Here is a 15,281-nt window from a genome sequence, read left to right as displayed (position 1 = left end):
CTATATATGTATTAGATTATTCTATATATTATAAATAGGTAATACCTACTTCATTAAGTATTAAATCAGGTTGAACAATTTCTTACAAGATAGAGGAATTGCTGCTGAAAATGACTCTGATCAAAGAGAAGTTGATTAGCAAAGTATGTATAAGACATATCTTACCAAAAAGGGCCTAAGTCACATTAAAAGTATTTCTCAAGAAAAGGAACAGAGCACATAAGTAGGTGTATGTAGGTGAAGGCAAAAGAAAGAAGGCAGATTTAAAAAGAGTTAAAAGAAAAGAGTTACGATATTAACTAGACAGGTATGTCAGTTAGCTTTAAATCTTCTCCCTGGCCCTGAAGTCATTTCTCCTTTGCCAGGTGCCACAATGTTAAGCTTTGTCAGTAGAGAGCGCTGGTGGGGGCAAGAGGACTTGCAGAACAGGCTTTACTTCCTGGATAAGGAGTTTTCCATTACTCCTGGATGGTGTGCAGGACATCAAGTATGTTTACCTCAGCAACTCTCAGTGGCATCCCTGAAGGTGGTTTCCCAGTAGGATTCACCACAATCCCAAAGGGCAATTCCTAGCAAGTCTGCCCAGAACCCCAATGGGTAATTCCTGCTTGCCAGCTCTGGCCCTTGACATCTCATCTAACTTCTCTGCCATGCAGTGGGCCATATAGCTACACTACACCCACTCCAATGGGTGTACAGCACTATGATAAGACCATCAGCCTTGGGATGGGGCTGGGGAGGACCCTTTCTAAGAAAGTTAGTCCCTTTCTTGGGTACCCTGCCTTGGTCCTAGATGTAGTCATTACTCCCCATATCCATTATTCTTATACTTTAAAAAAATAGTCCTTTTTACCCATTAGCAGTTCCTTGTTATCAGTTAATAATTCTTTAAAATTTCCTTGTTCAATTACTAGTGTAGTTTCTGTCTCCTGACTGGAGCATGACTGGCATGTAATCTAGTACGATCACAAGGAGAAAGATGAGGCGATATCCAAGGAAACTAATATATGCACAGTGAGTTCTTCAGTTTGTACATTAAGTAGCTAACAAAAATGACACATACAATGCATTTTTAATAACACAGGCATCCTTATGATATAGTGTTAAGCAAAAAAAAAGCAGTATCTAGAGCATAGGGGAGAAAGAAAATAGGGTAAAATATTTAAAGTGACTGCTTCAGATAAGGTACAATTTTTTCCTTTTGTATGCCGTTTTCTACTTTTCAAATATTCTACCACCTCAAAATAAAACTCACCTACAAAATTTGAGGGATAACACATAATAAATACAAAAATAGCACAAACATAAAAAACTTATGGAAAATTAAAGCTCAGAATAAACTGTGTCCCACAAAAATGCTATTTTATAAAGTTATAAGAAATCTATAAAAAGCTTTTGTTACTCATTTTGTTAACTTGGGGGTTGTTCAGGAGTGTGTTCACTTTGTCTCTGTACCTTGAACATATTGTTTTTTATTCAATCTGTATAGCATGCTTCACAATTATTTTAAAAAACTATGTTTAGAGCAATAATAAAAAGAGAGGCCCAATGGCTGAGGAATATGGTATAATATTAACAAAAAAGAGAGAGAAAGGCAGCTTATTCTAATTTCCATCTAGAAGAATCTTTAAAGCAGAGAGCAGGGCCGGGCGCCGGCTCACCCCTGTAATCCTAGCACTCTGGGAGGCCGAGGCGGGCAGACTGCTCAAGGTCAGGAGTTCGAAACCAGCCTGAGCAAGAGCCTGTCTCTACTATAAGTAGAAAGAAATTAATTGGCCAACTAATATATATATATAGAGAGAGAAAAAAAATTAGCCAGGCATGGTGGTGCATGCCTGTAGTCCCAGCTACTCGGGAGGCTGAAGCAGGATTGCTTGAGCCCAGGAGACTGAGGTTGCTGTGAGCTAGGCTGACGCCACGGCACTCGCTCTAGCCTGGGCAACAAAGTGGGACTCTGTCTCCAAAAAAAAAAAAAAAAAATTAGTTGAATCTGGAACCTCAAACTTGTACAGCCAGATATCCCATCATTGTCATCTCTGAAAAACCTTCATCTGTTTGAAAACATTCTTTTGATGAACATTACCTGGCAGTCTGCCCGCAGCAAGTGCATCCCCTGGTAAATGACCGTTCACACCATTAGTGGAAGGATTATTCATCTGACCCAATAACCCACTTCTCATCTCTAAATCAGTTGGGTATGGTCTCCGAGGGTCCCCTAAAACAATGAACACTGCTTTTAATTTAATTATACATTTAAAAAGCATTAATACCTTCTTTGAAGTATTAATTTTCCTTGGTTCACACTGAAAAGTTCACACTATACTCAACTTTGAAATATGAAAGTCATCCTATGAATTGTTATTAAGGGCATAACATTTTTTTAAAACATACATTTTTATTTCTCTGAATCTTCCCAAGAATACACTATTTTCTGTTTAAAAAAATGAGATGTCTGTCATCTTAGTAAACATTCCAAATGACAACTTAAGAAAACTATAATGATCTAGATTCTTCTAAGTTAACTTCATTTTCTAGTAAGAAAATACCAATGATATATACTGAAGGAGAACAGATCATGACATTTACAGAAAAGACTGGGATGTTATTAGAAGGACTGTCTAAATTAAGATGTTTTTCTAACCAACCTCTTTGATCTTGTCATTTAGACTAATTTCTATGACTTTCTAGTGGAATATCAAAAGCAGGGAATGTTTATTCCAATCATAAAAGCATACTAAATAGCAGTTTAGGGTTGATAAAAAACATAGCCAGATTTGGACCAACTTTTTAGTAGTGTTTCTCATCAACTCCAGATTACTCACCCCTAAAATTATAGTTACCCTTAGTGCTTTTACCATAAAATACCACCTTCAGGAGTTACTAAAGTGGAGACAACTATCTCCCATTCCTCCAATAAGGCTGCTCTTTTATGTTTTATCCACTGTCAATATAGCTGCAGCTTGTTACTTTCTATGCTGTTTTTTCCCCCCTTCCTCTTTCTGTGGGTCAATCTTTGTTGTTTCTATTCATTCCAGCTCTTTCCCAGCCTGTGTGTCTGCTGTTGGGTGCTCAGTGCCTTGTCTTTAGCACCTAAAAGAACTAGGATTGTCTGTTGCTCAGGCTGGACCTTTGTGAACTCTCCTGATGGTTCTGAAACATTGGCCTCTGACCAGCCTGATTTTAATAGGCATATAAACCTATAGCTTTAGAAGCATCACTGTTACCTTATAATTTTTTAAATTATTAATTTATTATTTTAAAAGAGCAAAGAAATGCAGTCCCTAGTGGCAATGACTTTGTAGAAAATCAAATTTATAAAACCCATGGCCTATATCCTTGTAAGACATTAAGGATGTGAAAATATGTAGCAGATGTTTCTAACAATAAATACAGTCTGTATTTTAATCTATTTTATAGACAATCACCTAAGCATTTTCAAAACCACATATACGTAGTATAAAAGAGAAGTATTTTTACCTGGAACCCAGGTCAGTGGAGCACACACAGCATTACTTGCACTAATCCTATGTGCATACTTAATTATTTCTTCAGAGGAGATAGCACCTGAAATGACGTAAGGAAATAGTGTAACCTTTTAGTCTAGTAATATACAGGCTTAGAAGAGCATATCATAGTAACACATTGTACTTAGTTTTTAAATTACCTGAAAATATAATCTCAGCCACCCGCCTTTCCTAACAATACCTGCATATATATTGTAAACTTAAATCACATACATTTCCAAACTAAAGAACAAGGCACTACTTCAGAAAAATCGACTGACATAAAGAAATAAATTTGGGGGACCTGAATGACAATACTCAATAATCTTAATTATTAACTAGCATTTACTACTACTACTCTTCCGAAAGCAACGGTGAGCACAAATAGAGAAAACAGTGCTTAATTTCTCAATGACATCCAAGCTATGAAATCAGAGCAGACAGTTCACACTATTCTGTTTGATTAACATGGTTCAAAGCTCTAAGTAGACCTAAGTAGAAAGATGTCTACAAGGTATTCATTAGGTGAAAAAAACTAAACTGCTTATATTCCATGAATGTGATAAAATAAAATAAAAAGAAAAACAATAAACTGCTAAATACGTATAGCATGACCTGATATTTGTTTTAAAATATATGTACATGTGTGTTTACATTTTTATTATATATGTATTCACAGACCTAGAAAAAAATCTGAAAGGACACACATCAAACTTTAACAGCAGTTATCTCTGAGAAGTGAGAACAACTCACTTTTCATTTTATAAACTTTAATTATTGCTTCAGTACAACAAGGTACTGTGTGTACATATGTAAAATTTCTGAAGACTAAAAACAAAACAAAACCATGGTCTAGAATTTAGACAGCCAGCCTCAGTCACCTCTCCTGGAGATTTGATTCTTGTTGGAGAAGACTAGCCCGTCTCTTGCAGCAGTCCCCAACCTGTTTGTCACCAGGCACAGATTTCATGGAAGACAATTAATTTTTCAGGTCTTCCAGTCTTCCCACAGTACTAACCTTTTCTTGCTTTTTCTATTGACTTAAGTTTCTCTTTTGCTTGATAAACAGCTGTTGCCTAATTTAAACAAGAATTAAAAAAAGAAATATGGTTTATTATTAACTATATCAAGAATAGTTTTTGGCTTAATTCACAAGATCATTTATCCCACAGGAACAATAAGCAAAATTTGGAAATCTCCACAATTTATTTGTAATGTTCTGAAACATCACTTGATATCATTAATTTCATCATTATTTAATGAAAGAATTATTATAAGTATATGTATATCCTCAACTATGACACCGTGGTTAAGAGTATGGAGTCAGATCTAGGTTTAAGATCAATCTCTCTACTTTTTAGCCTCCTTGGGCAAATAAGTTATTTAATTAAAATATTGGTTTCTTCATTTGAATAATGACATTGATGTTATATAAACTGTCATAAAGACTGAAACAGCCCAGACTTGGTGGCTCATGCATGTAATCCTAGCACTCTGAGAGGAAAAGACAGGAGGATTGCTTGAGCTCAGGAGTTCAAGACCAGCCTGAGCAAGACCCCATGTCTCTACACAAAATAGAAAAATTAACATCATGGTATGCATTTGTAGTCCCAGCTACTTGGGATGAGTAAAGAGGATTGCTTGAGCCCAGGAGTTTGTGGTTGCAGTGAGCTACAACGGACACCACTGCACTCTACCCAGGGTGACAGAATAAGATTTGTCTTTAAAAACAAACAAACAAACAAAAGACTGAAATAACACATATACAGTGCAAAGCATAGGGCCTGGTGCCTAAATAGTCAATCTAGTTGCTACTATGTATCATAGAATTCAGTTTTATGGTCCTTGTGTTCACTGTCTTCAATTCAATAATTACATTTGTAGAAATCTAATCCAAAGAATATAATCCAAAATGCAGGAAAAAAAATTTTATCTGCAAGGATATTCATCAAAACATTATTTATACACAAAATTGAAAAACTAAATAAAGATGATACAATTACATGGGAAATGCTTAAGTTTTAATAAATAGTAATTGAAAATCTGTTAGTATCTTGCTAATCACAATAAGCTAAAAAATGAATACCCAAGACTTAAAGGAAATAAACCAAACTGTGAATAGTGACATTCTTTTAAGTGGTTGGACTAATGGCAACTTTTCCCCTCTTCTTTCTACTTTTCTGTATCTTCTAAATTTCTTTTGATAAGTATTGCTTTCATAGGAGAAAACAGATTTTAATATATTTTTGAAAAAGCATTTACTTGGGGCTGTTTCTTCAGTAGAGGTGGTTAATTTACCCTGAATCACTCAGGCTTTTATTTATTGAAGCCTATTTTGATACACTTTTGAAGAAGTTCATCAGAGATAAGGATGCCAGCAATGTCTGGTCTATGAGAATCAAACTCAGCTATTGCTGCAATACCACTACATAACAATTTCATTAGTTAGTATTTAGTGAAATAACTTGGCAAATAAATTGCCTCTTAGAAATAGTAACCAAAAAAACAAAGGAAAAATTAGGATCCCTGACATATATCCAAATCCTACCTAGTTTAGGATGAAAGATTAAATAAATTAATGCAATCAATTTTAGTCAATTCATAAAACTAGTATATATTTTTTACTGATTTCTAAATATTTAAAAACTGAAGATTTAGCCTAAGGATCAGAGACCAAAAGAAAAAGAAAAAACAAGAGAGAGAGAGAGAAACACTGGCCTTTCATTTAACCACTGACAGGATGTCATTTTTAAACTTGGAAAGTCAGTTTCCTGCTCTTCAAAACACTGATAGATTTATGTCTCAAAAACAGATTTAAAAATATCCTTTTTCACCTTAAGAACCAACCTCTACAACTTACCAGTATTTGTTCTGCTTCCTTTAGTTGTTTTTGTAGTTGCTGAATATCACTGTCTCTCTTCTCTACTTCTTTTTCTAAAACTTGCATTTCATGATGGATTTTTCCCTGATTAAGTGCTAATTTCATTAGTTCCTGAAATTCCCCATCTCGGATAATTAACAACTCCAGGACCTGTCGGATAATAGTTGATTAAATCAGACAACAGAATACTGAAGGCCTGCATTTCAATGAAACACAAGAATCCATAGGTGAATTGGCTAGGCTATAAAATGTTAACACCTTCAAAATATTATTCCCTTCCCCACTTCAGCGAGTTGAAAAAGGAAAAAAAATAAAATTACAAAATATTATTCCCGATCTTTGTTAAGAATAAAATAGCCTAACTATGATTATTTTGGGAAACAGATTAATATCAAGGTTTTCTACTTTCTCTGCTATTCTTTCATACCAAACCAAATAAAACTACCCTTTCAGGATAAGCAATATGCCAACATGAGCAGGTTTACTTGTTTCCCAGGCAAGATAAAATTTAAAAGTTTATCCTTACAAATACAGTGTAATGGAGACTCTCACAGAATTTGGTACCCAAGATGATTTTAGGTGGCACCAATAACTTTTTATAGGTACATATTTGTGCTGATATATATTAGAAAAAAAATGTTAACTGGGACATTAAACCTGTTATTTCATGCACAGCACTGCTTAGGATGAAGATGGTCTAAAAAATACAGTGATTTCAAAATACAGTAAATAAACAAGTGGTATGCAGATACGGCAAAAAACAAAACAAAACAAAAAAAAACCGAAGGTTAAAGTGCATAAAACAGAAAGTCTGGGGTCCATATCTCTAGTCCTACATTTGCTAGCTGTCTGACAGAGGGCAAGTTGCCAGCCTTTCTGAACCCGTTTTCTCATTAGGAAAAGAGATATAATAATAGTAGCAGTTACATAAAGTTATTATGAGGATTCCTGATATTATGCATGTTAAGTAGACACAGGAAGAGCTTAACAAAGGCTAGTATCATCACCACCCCATTATGGAATTAAGATGCAAGTCTAATCTAACTACTCATACTTTACTGTGCTAAGTAGAGAATAATACTTCAGAAAGGAAAATGGCTATCAAAATCCAGAATCAATTTAAAAATTATTTTTAAAAGTGTATTAAAGACTGAAAAATATAGGTATTTCTCTCATTTTTATAGGAATTCTCACAAAATATACAAAAAACTGTGGTGTAACTTCTGTGTATTGAAGATTATTTATCCAGCAGATTACTAATCTTCATTCATTCTTCCCAAGTCATAGGAGAAGAAAGCTAGATTTCCATTTCTATAAAAGCCATATTTTTAAAGCAAGTTCCATGAAAACTTTCAAGAAGTTTACATGGTTTGAACTAACTTTTATGCTACCAGACAGTAATAAAAACTCTTTAGATTTTATTATTTAGTAGGAAAAAAATATTCAGTTAAAGTCAGAAGACCTAGTTTGTGGTTGCCCTCACTATTAACCTCTAGCTCATTTGTCCACCATGGAGCTCAGTCTCACAGAAGGCTAAACTGAAGACCATTAGGATTCTTTCTAATTCTAAAATTCTATATGAAATGATATGAATATTTGGATAAAATGGTGGCTAGAAAATTCTCAAACGGGCACATTGCTCTTTAATATTTAATAGTTTCAATGAAAATTACAGGAATCCATGGTGCCAAGTACAAGATACAGTTCACAGAATTCCAACCCCTTAAAAAGTGTAAGGTAGGCTGGGGGCAGTGCTCAGGCCTATAGTCCTAGCACTTTGGGAGGCCAAGGCAGGAAGCCCTTCAGAGCCCGGAGTTTGATGTTGCACTGAGCTATGATCACGCCACTGCACTCTAGCCCGGGCGACAGTGGGAGACCCTATCTCAAAACAAAGTGTAAGAAAGGTTAGTGCTGACTATGCAGGTCAATTATCACCTTGTGAATAGTCTGTGTGCCTGACTCATAGCAAGTAATAAGTGTCTTGTAAATCCTAATATCCCTAAAGTTAGCAGCTTTCCCCAACTTGTGGCCTTATCTGGATCACTTTTCAGGGGATTAATCCTTGAAGAAAACAGGTTCCCTGACAATTCTCTATTGGGTTCGCCAGATTTCTCTGCCCTCAAAACATGTCATAAGATAAAACTTGGATAAAGAAGGGGCAGAGGATGGGGAGAAAAGGTCTATGAGATACTCCTGTTTTATATCTTCTCTAGAAAGGTTAGTCCTCCTCCTTCATTGTCTCTTAAGAATATCTTTTACAATGGGGTAAAAGCATAATATAAAATTTAGCTTCTGAAAATTTTCTGAATCAGAAAAAATATCTGCTCATTGTAGAAAATTAGAAGAACAGGAAAGTATAAAGCAAATAAAAACTACCTGTAAAATTGACACCCACAAGATAACTTCTATTAACAGTTGTATGTTCTTTTATTTCTATTCATTTTCAAGTCGTATTAGGGGAATTAAGCCTAATAAAGGGCTAAGTTTATGAGAGCATTAACTTTTTTTTTTTTTTTTTGAGACAGAGTCTCACTTTGTTGCCCAGGCTAGAGTGAGTGCCGTGGCGTCAGCCTAGCTCACAGCAACCTCAAACTCCTGGGCTCGAGTGATCCTTCTGCCTCAGCCTCCCGGGTAGCTTGGACTACAGGCATGCGCCACCATGCCCGGCTAATTTTTTTATATATATATATCAGTTGGCCAATTAATTTCTTTCTATTTATAGTAGAGACGGGGTCTCGCTCAGGCTGGTTTTGAACTCCTGACCTCGAGCAATCCGCCCGCCTCGGCCTCCCAAGAGCTAGGATTACAGGCGTGAGCCACAGCGCCCGGCCTAGCATTAACTTTTGATTCCAAATACTATTTTAATCTCCATTTAACAAATTTTGTTGGTTAATTCAAAAGATGGAAATAAATGTATAAGAATAACTAGAACTATAAGAGAAAAGAATAATATATTGCCACATCTTTAGGCAACTATTTTCTCCTTAGGCATACCATTATCTTACATACATGATGCACAGAAAATATCAATTTTAATGTTTCAATTAATAACTTAAAAGGATCCAATCTTCCTATTCTTACACAAAGTAAATATAAATAGGAAACTTAATAGAAATTACAGTTTTTTGTCTTATTTTTTAAATTAAAAAAGAAAACACTTACCTGGTTTTCTTCTCCCGACTGCAACAACTTTTGGTTTCTTGAAATTGCCAGCATTTCTATAAGTTCCCTAAAAGGAAAACAAACCAATAACAATGAAAAACCCTTTGCAAAATTTCCACTTACAGCAGAGGCTTTCTTATCTACTCTTTATCCAGTTGACTGGCTGGATTCAAGGTACTCATGACATGCTAAACACTCATAGCTACTGCCCTATGGTCCACTATGACTCTGGACTTCAGCTCTAACTGCTACACCACACTCTTGCCAAGATCAGCTGTGCTTGTTACCAATCTTATTTATATGAGTTTTAATTATCATTATAATTATATAAATGTCCATTACATAAATGCCCATGAAATATGACTGTGAATAAAGTTCTTTCTATAAAAACCTAAGCCAAATGCTTAGAAAGACTCAACAGAGGTTTGCAAAGGACAACTATTCTATAAACAACCAGGGAAAAGTCATAAAAATTCAGCAAGAGTCTGACCTAAGACTGCTTGATGAGAGGCTAAGTTCTCATTTTGATTTGATTTAGAAATCAAATTAGAAACTGCAGACAATGCATTATGAGTGAATTACTCATAATGCAAGAAATACTACATCAGGGCTTTGCAGGCCAAAGCCAGCACATATGCAGTTTTTGTAAATAATGTTTTATGGGAAGACAATTATGCCCATCAATTTACACATTATATATGGCTGCTTTTCCACTACAAGAGCAGAGGAAAGTAGTTGCAACAGAAATGATATGGCCTGCAAAACCAAAAATATTTAATATCTGACCCTTTAAAGAAAAAGCTTCCTGACCTTTGTCTTACATGAAATGATTAGTGAATGAACTAAGTTTATGTTTTAAGGTAAAATAAAGCAACTAAGGGATGCATGGATCATTTTTTAATGACCCTCCACTTTAACTGAGTTTTTAAATTAAACATCTATCAGCTAAGAGGGATTCTTACACATAGTAAAATTCTATCCCTCTAGAATGCTCTTTTAATAAATATGCCAATTTTCCTATATGAAAATCAGCATCAGATCAGGAAAAATGTACAGCAGGTAATATTTATATATTAGTTCTGAACTTGTTGATAGATGGCATGTTTCAGAAGTAATGCAGGAGAGGGCAGCTTCACAACAAGCTACCTGACACTGCTCCATTCAGACCAAGTGTTAGTATCTTCTCACTGGCTGCCAGGTTATTTTTACCTTTATATTTCCACCTTCCTTCTGCTAGCCTCGTAACATTTCTCTGGATGATGCCAACTGGACCTAACCTTCCCCACTACTACTTCCCCATACCATTATGTATGAACTAATTAATTAATGGAAAAGTGCATATAAGAACACAAAATCTTCATTCAATAATCAAATATTTACTGAGTGCCTATTAATGTGCCAGGCATTTTCTAGATACTTGGGTTATAAAAGTGAACAATGGCACTTAAATTCTAATACAGGAGACAAGAATAACTAGGAGAAGAAATAAAATACCCAGAGTATTTTCTGCATGTGAGTCCCAAGGGGGTGGGTGGGTGGGTGGGTGGATGGATGGATGGATGAATAAATAAATACCTAGAGTATTAAGGGTTGGAAAGGAAATAAAGCAGAGTAGAATATTAGAGACTGTCAGGGAGGTGGGATGGATGGCTATTAAATTGGGTAGTCAGGGAAGTTCTTTCTAAGGGCACATCTCTGAGGTAAGACATGAATTAAATCAAAAAATTCTGGGAGGAAAGAATGCTCGGCAGAAGACATAGCTAGTTCACTGGCCCAAAGATATGTTTGAGGCGGGGTAGCCAGAGCACTGTGAGCACTGGGGGGAGAGATGCAAAGTGAGGATAAAGGTAGGTAGGTGGGGATCAGATTATGTAGGGCCTGTAGTCATGGTAAAGGATTAGTGTTTCATTCTAAGTCCAATGAGAAGCCATTGGATCATTTTAAACAGGGAAGCAACATGCCCTGATTTACATTTCTAAATAACTACTGAGCTATTTGGTGAATAGACTGTAAGAGCACCAGAATAGGAAACAAGTTAGGTGGTTTTCGTAGTGTTCCAGGCAGAAGATGACACTGGCCTTGACTAGGTCCCAACCTCCAAGATTTAGTAATGGTAATGGGAAAACATGGACAGATTTAGGATATCTTTTGGAAGTAGAGCTATCAGAACTTGGTGATGGATTAAACTGACACTATATGAAAACAACACATCACGTGAATCTTTTTCAGTACTCCATAAATGACACACAATCAAGAACCTCTGGTCTATGTAAAAAGCTGGTTTCAGGTGGGGAGAGGGTGGTGGTGACTGCAGTGGGGCTATGGTAGGAGATGTAGAATAAACCTTTTGTTTTTCATACAAATCTGGGAGTATAATCCACAGAAAGCTTTACACAGATTTGCCTTAGGTACAGGAGTACAGAGGAAGTAGATGTCTCTAAGACTTAGTAATGTTCTTAACCATCCAGGACAGAACGAAAACTTCTGTCCTCCCCAATGGCAAAATGAGGCTGAAAGGCCCCTGTGCCCAGTCCTGCTACAGAAGAAGAAAGTGAATTCCTGGTATACCACATTAGGATCAAGGCACACTTCCCCATAGAAATACAATGTACATAGGGCTTAGAGCCTATATTATTAGTGGTAGTACACTTCAGGTAAATTATAGGTAAAAAGAATTAACAGGCTGGTGTAGAATCCTCCAGACTCCTATCAACATGGCTTCTGAGGGACAAAGAGTTCTGAGTTATAAACAGGTTTAAAAGACTTTTAGACTACAATCTGTATTTCTATTTTTTAATTTTCTCCAAAGACTATTTCATTCTATTATATTTCACAAAGTAATAAATATACTGAAAGGCTATATAATCAGAGTAACGGTAAAAATATATCCTAAATTTCAAATCTGCTATTTTCTAATGTCAAGAGGCTCAACATAAAAACATATAAGGTACATTAGTGAGAAGATTTTCTTATTTTTCATAAAATGCAAACCATACACAAATTTCATTCAGAAGCTAATGACAAAATTCACAGATCACAGAGTCAGGACATGTAACTATGTCTGAGAGTGAGCACACAATGAGACTTTCCTGAAAGCCAATCACCTTGGAGCAGCTTCATTCTGTGGAGGAGTTCCCATGAGCCTTAGGTGGCAAACCAGAAAGTAACATCTCTTGCACTACCACCACCATCTCCAGGATCATAAAAGAGGTACAATTTTCACTTACCTATTGTCACTCACTCTTTCTTTAGAGATGAACAAATAACGTGACAGATAAGTCATGAGAAAATCAAAGAAAAACGAACCTCCAAGACAATGGTCATTAATATTGACTACAGAACCCCTCAAGGAAGAAGAATCCTATCACCAATCTGTCTGTAGATTCAGTAAGGAAGATTACAAGTTAATAAGAAATCAAAGTCTTTTTGGCACTCCTGGAGAAAGGATAACGGAACTACAGCTTCTTTTAGAGGAGGCAAAAGAGAACTCAGCACCTCAACTGATCATGTACAACTGGAAAGCTGAAGGAGGCTTCCAAACCAATGAAGTTCTTGAGGAAAATGTAAATGATGATCCACTACTTCAGTGGGTAAATATGTTTCAAACAGGAAATGCTACACTAAGTAATGAAGGAAAAAATCAAATACGGAAAGCTACAAATTGGTCAAATCTATTAATAGATGCAAGAGAATTTCAATTTAGTCTAACATTTAACATAATTGACAAATTACTTAATTACACTATCCCAAGTGAAGAGTACATGAATATCAAGTATATACAATCCTGTAGGTACCAACAGCATCAGGAAAACACACTTCAGATACACAGCCAGGTAGTCAAACGACCCAAAGGCAAGATCTCAAGACTGACTACTGGGTTGTCCAATGTCAGAAGAAATTCTCAAAGACCATTACAGGTGGACAGGCTCAGAAAAACAGTTCCTGAACTTGGTGAATATGAAATATATATTAGGCCTACTCAGCAAAACAGAAAAACAAATTATGATACAGTAAGTAAAGCTCAGAAAAATGAATTTACTGAGCTCAAGAGTAGAAAGGTGAGAAGTAATAGTTCATTGAATATACTAAGGCAAATATTTGAAATTCTAAGAATAAGACCTACTCAGAAGAAAAGACTGCAGCCACCACTTCCCAAATGGGGTGTCACTTCTTCACAAAGCCAACGTATTTACAGAAAAATTAACCGCTACCATCCATACCATATGGTTGGTCAAAATGAACAAACTATAAGGGACACTTCAACTCCAGTAATTTCACACTCAACAGCACCATCAAGATTCCTTAGCAAAGATGTTAGAAGCCAACCAAATATAAGACTTAACCTTCAGGTGAGAATTCTCCCAGAAGAAAAAGCTCAAGGGACTATTTCAAGCAGAACATCCAAAATTCAAAGAACTGGAAAAATTGGCTCATACATGAGCAACAGAGGTATTTCCCAATTAATCATTAGTTGTTCTGAATCCAGTGGAACACAAATTTGTTTCAGAACTACACGGCTACCTCTTAAAGGTATTTCAGAGACTGAGTATGGTAGATCAATGGATCTTAAAGCACTGGTTAGGTTGAGCACACTGAGTTTTTCAAATGAAAGTTGGTCCTATTTAGAAAAGCAGTGGCCTAGGCAGCATTTATGGGATGTTAATTTGTTGTTTAATAACTTTAAAAGAATAAGAACTCAACACGAACTAAATGAAGCTTCAATCTGCTGTCCCAAAGATAGTCATGTCACACCAAACAAAGACATGAATAATTTAACTGAAGACACCATACTGCGAATGCTCTGTCTAGCTAGTGTCTTTTTACTAAGAAATAATGTGAATATTCATTTAAGAGGACTAACTAATAATAAAGAAACTAACAAATTCTTCACCACAAAGTACAAAACCAGCAAAGACAAAGAAGAAAATAGCCCTTCCATTAATCTGTGTAAACATTCACATAGAGGCAATACACTAAAACAGCTAGCTGTCTTATGCCTACAAGTTTCTAGCTCACAGTATTAACGATAGGCCAGCTGAAAATTCCATGTGCCCTATTTGTGATCAGACAGTATTTGAGTCTAATACAGTTTAAACTGTGGATTAAACACATAAGCCATTTTACTTCTGGTGTCTGTGTGTTTTTAGGTTTTTCTTCCATTTAATATCATGCTGACCTAGTAACTTGGTAGGTAATGCTGTGGCAAGGACTAAACTTACAGCAAAGATAAAAGGCTGATTGTAAGTAGATCCAGTATATTTCAAAATACAATAGGTAAGATTTTTTCTAAAGCTGTCAAAGAATGTTGGCTAGAGAAAAGGTTACATTTGAGCTGGATTTTGAAGGATGAATGAATCATTCACCAAGTTGGAAGTGGAGTGGGAATAGCACTGGAGATAAAGTCTGGCTAGCTTGAAAATGGGGAGTACTCAACAGAAGTTAGAGTGAAAAGTAAGGAAGGCAGAGGGGTGTGGCAGCAAATGAGAACAGGTTGGACTGAGCAAGATGGAGAATGGACTTGCTGCCCACAAACCTAAGGAATCTGGATTTAACCATACTGGACAACGGGAATCTACCAAATATTTTTCTGCAGAATACTTATATGAGATGCCTTTTAAAACAATAAGTGGTCTTGGGCAATATAAAAGAGTAAAGCGCAGAAGCATTAAGGTAAGTAACACTGTTGGGAGGTTGCATTTAAGAAGTAGTTATGACAGCGGGGATAGGAATGAGAG

The 15,281-nt window shown here is 35.9% G+C and overlaps 1 protein-coding gene across 1 annotated transcript in view; it reads right to left on the bottom strand.

Annotated features, from left to right (window-relative positions):
- Positions 1–15,281, bottom strand: part of MED4 (mediator complex subunit 4) — a 55,068-nt gene that overhangs the window by 1,717 nt on the left and 38,070 nt on the right. The window contains exons 3-7 of the mRNA XM_012759501.3: positions 9,547–9,613; positions 6,364–6,534; positions 4,522–4,579; positions 3,478–3,564; positions 2,084–2,215 (exon numbers count right to left, since the gene is read on the bottom strand). Of these exons, the coding sequence (XP_012614955.2) occupies positions 2,084–2,215; positions 3,478–3,564; positions 4,522–4,579; positions 6,364–6,534; positions 9,547–9,613 (515 nt within the window). The remainder of the gene's footprint in view (positions 1–2,083; positions 2,216–3,477; positions 3,565–4,521; positions 4,580–6,363; positions 6,535–9,546; positions 9,614–15,281) is intronic.

Source organism: Microcebus murinus, chromosome 13, assembly GCF_040939455.1.
Source record: "Microcebus murinus isolate Inina chromosome 13, M.murinus_Inina_mat1.0, whole genome shotgun sequence".
In the NCBI taxonomy this organism is placed as follows: Eukaryota; Metazoa; Chordata; class Mammalia; order Primates; family Cheirogaleidae; genus Microcebus; species Microcebus murinus.
This window is presented reverse-complemented; position numbering and strand designations above follow the sequence as displayed.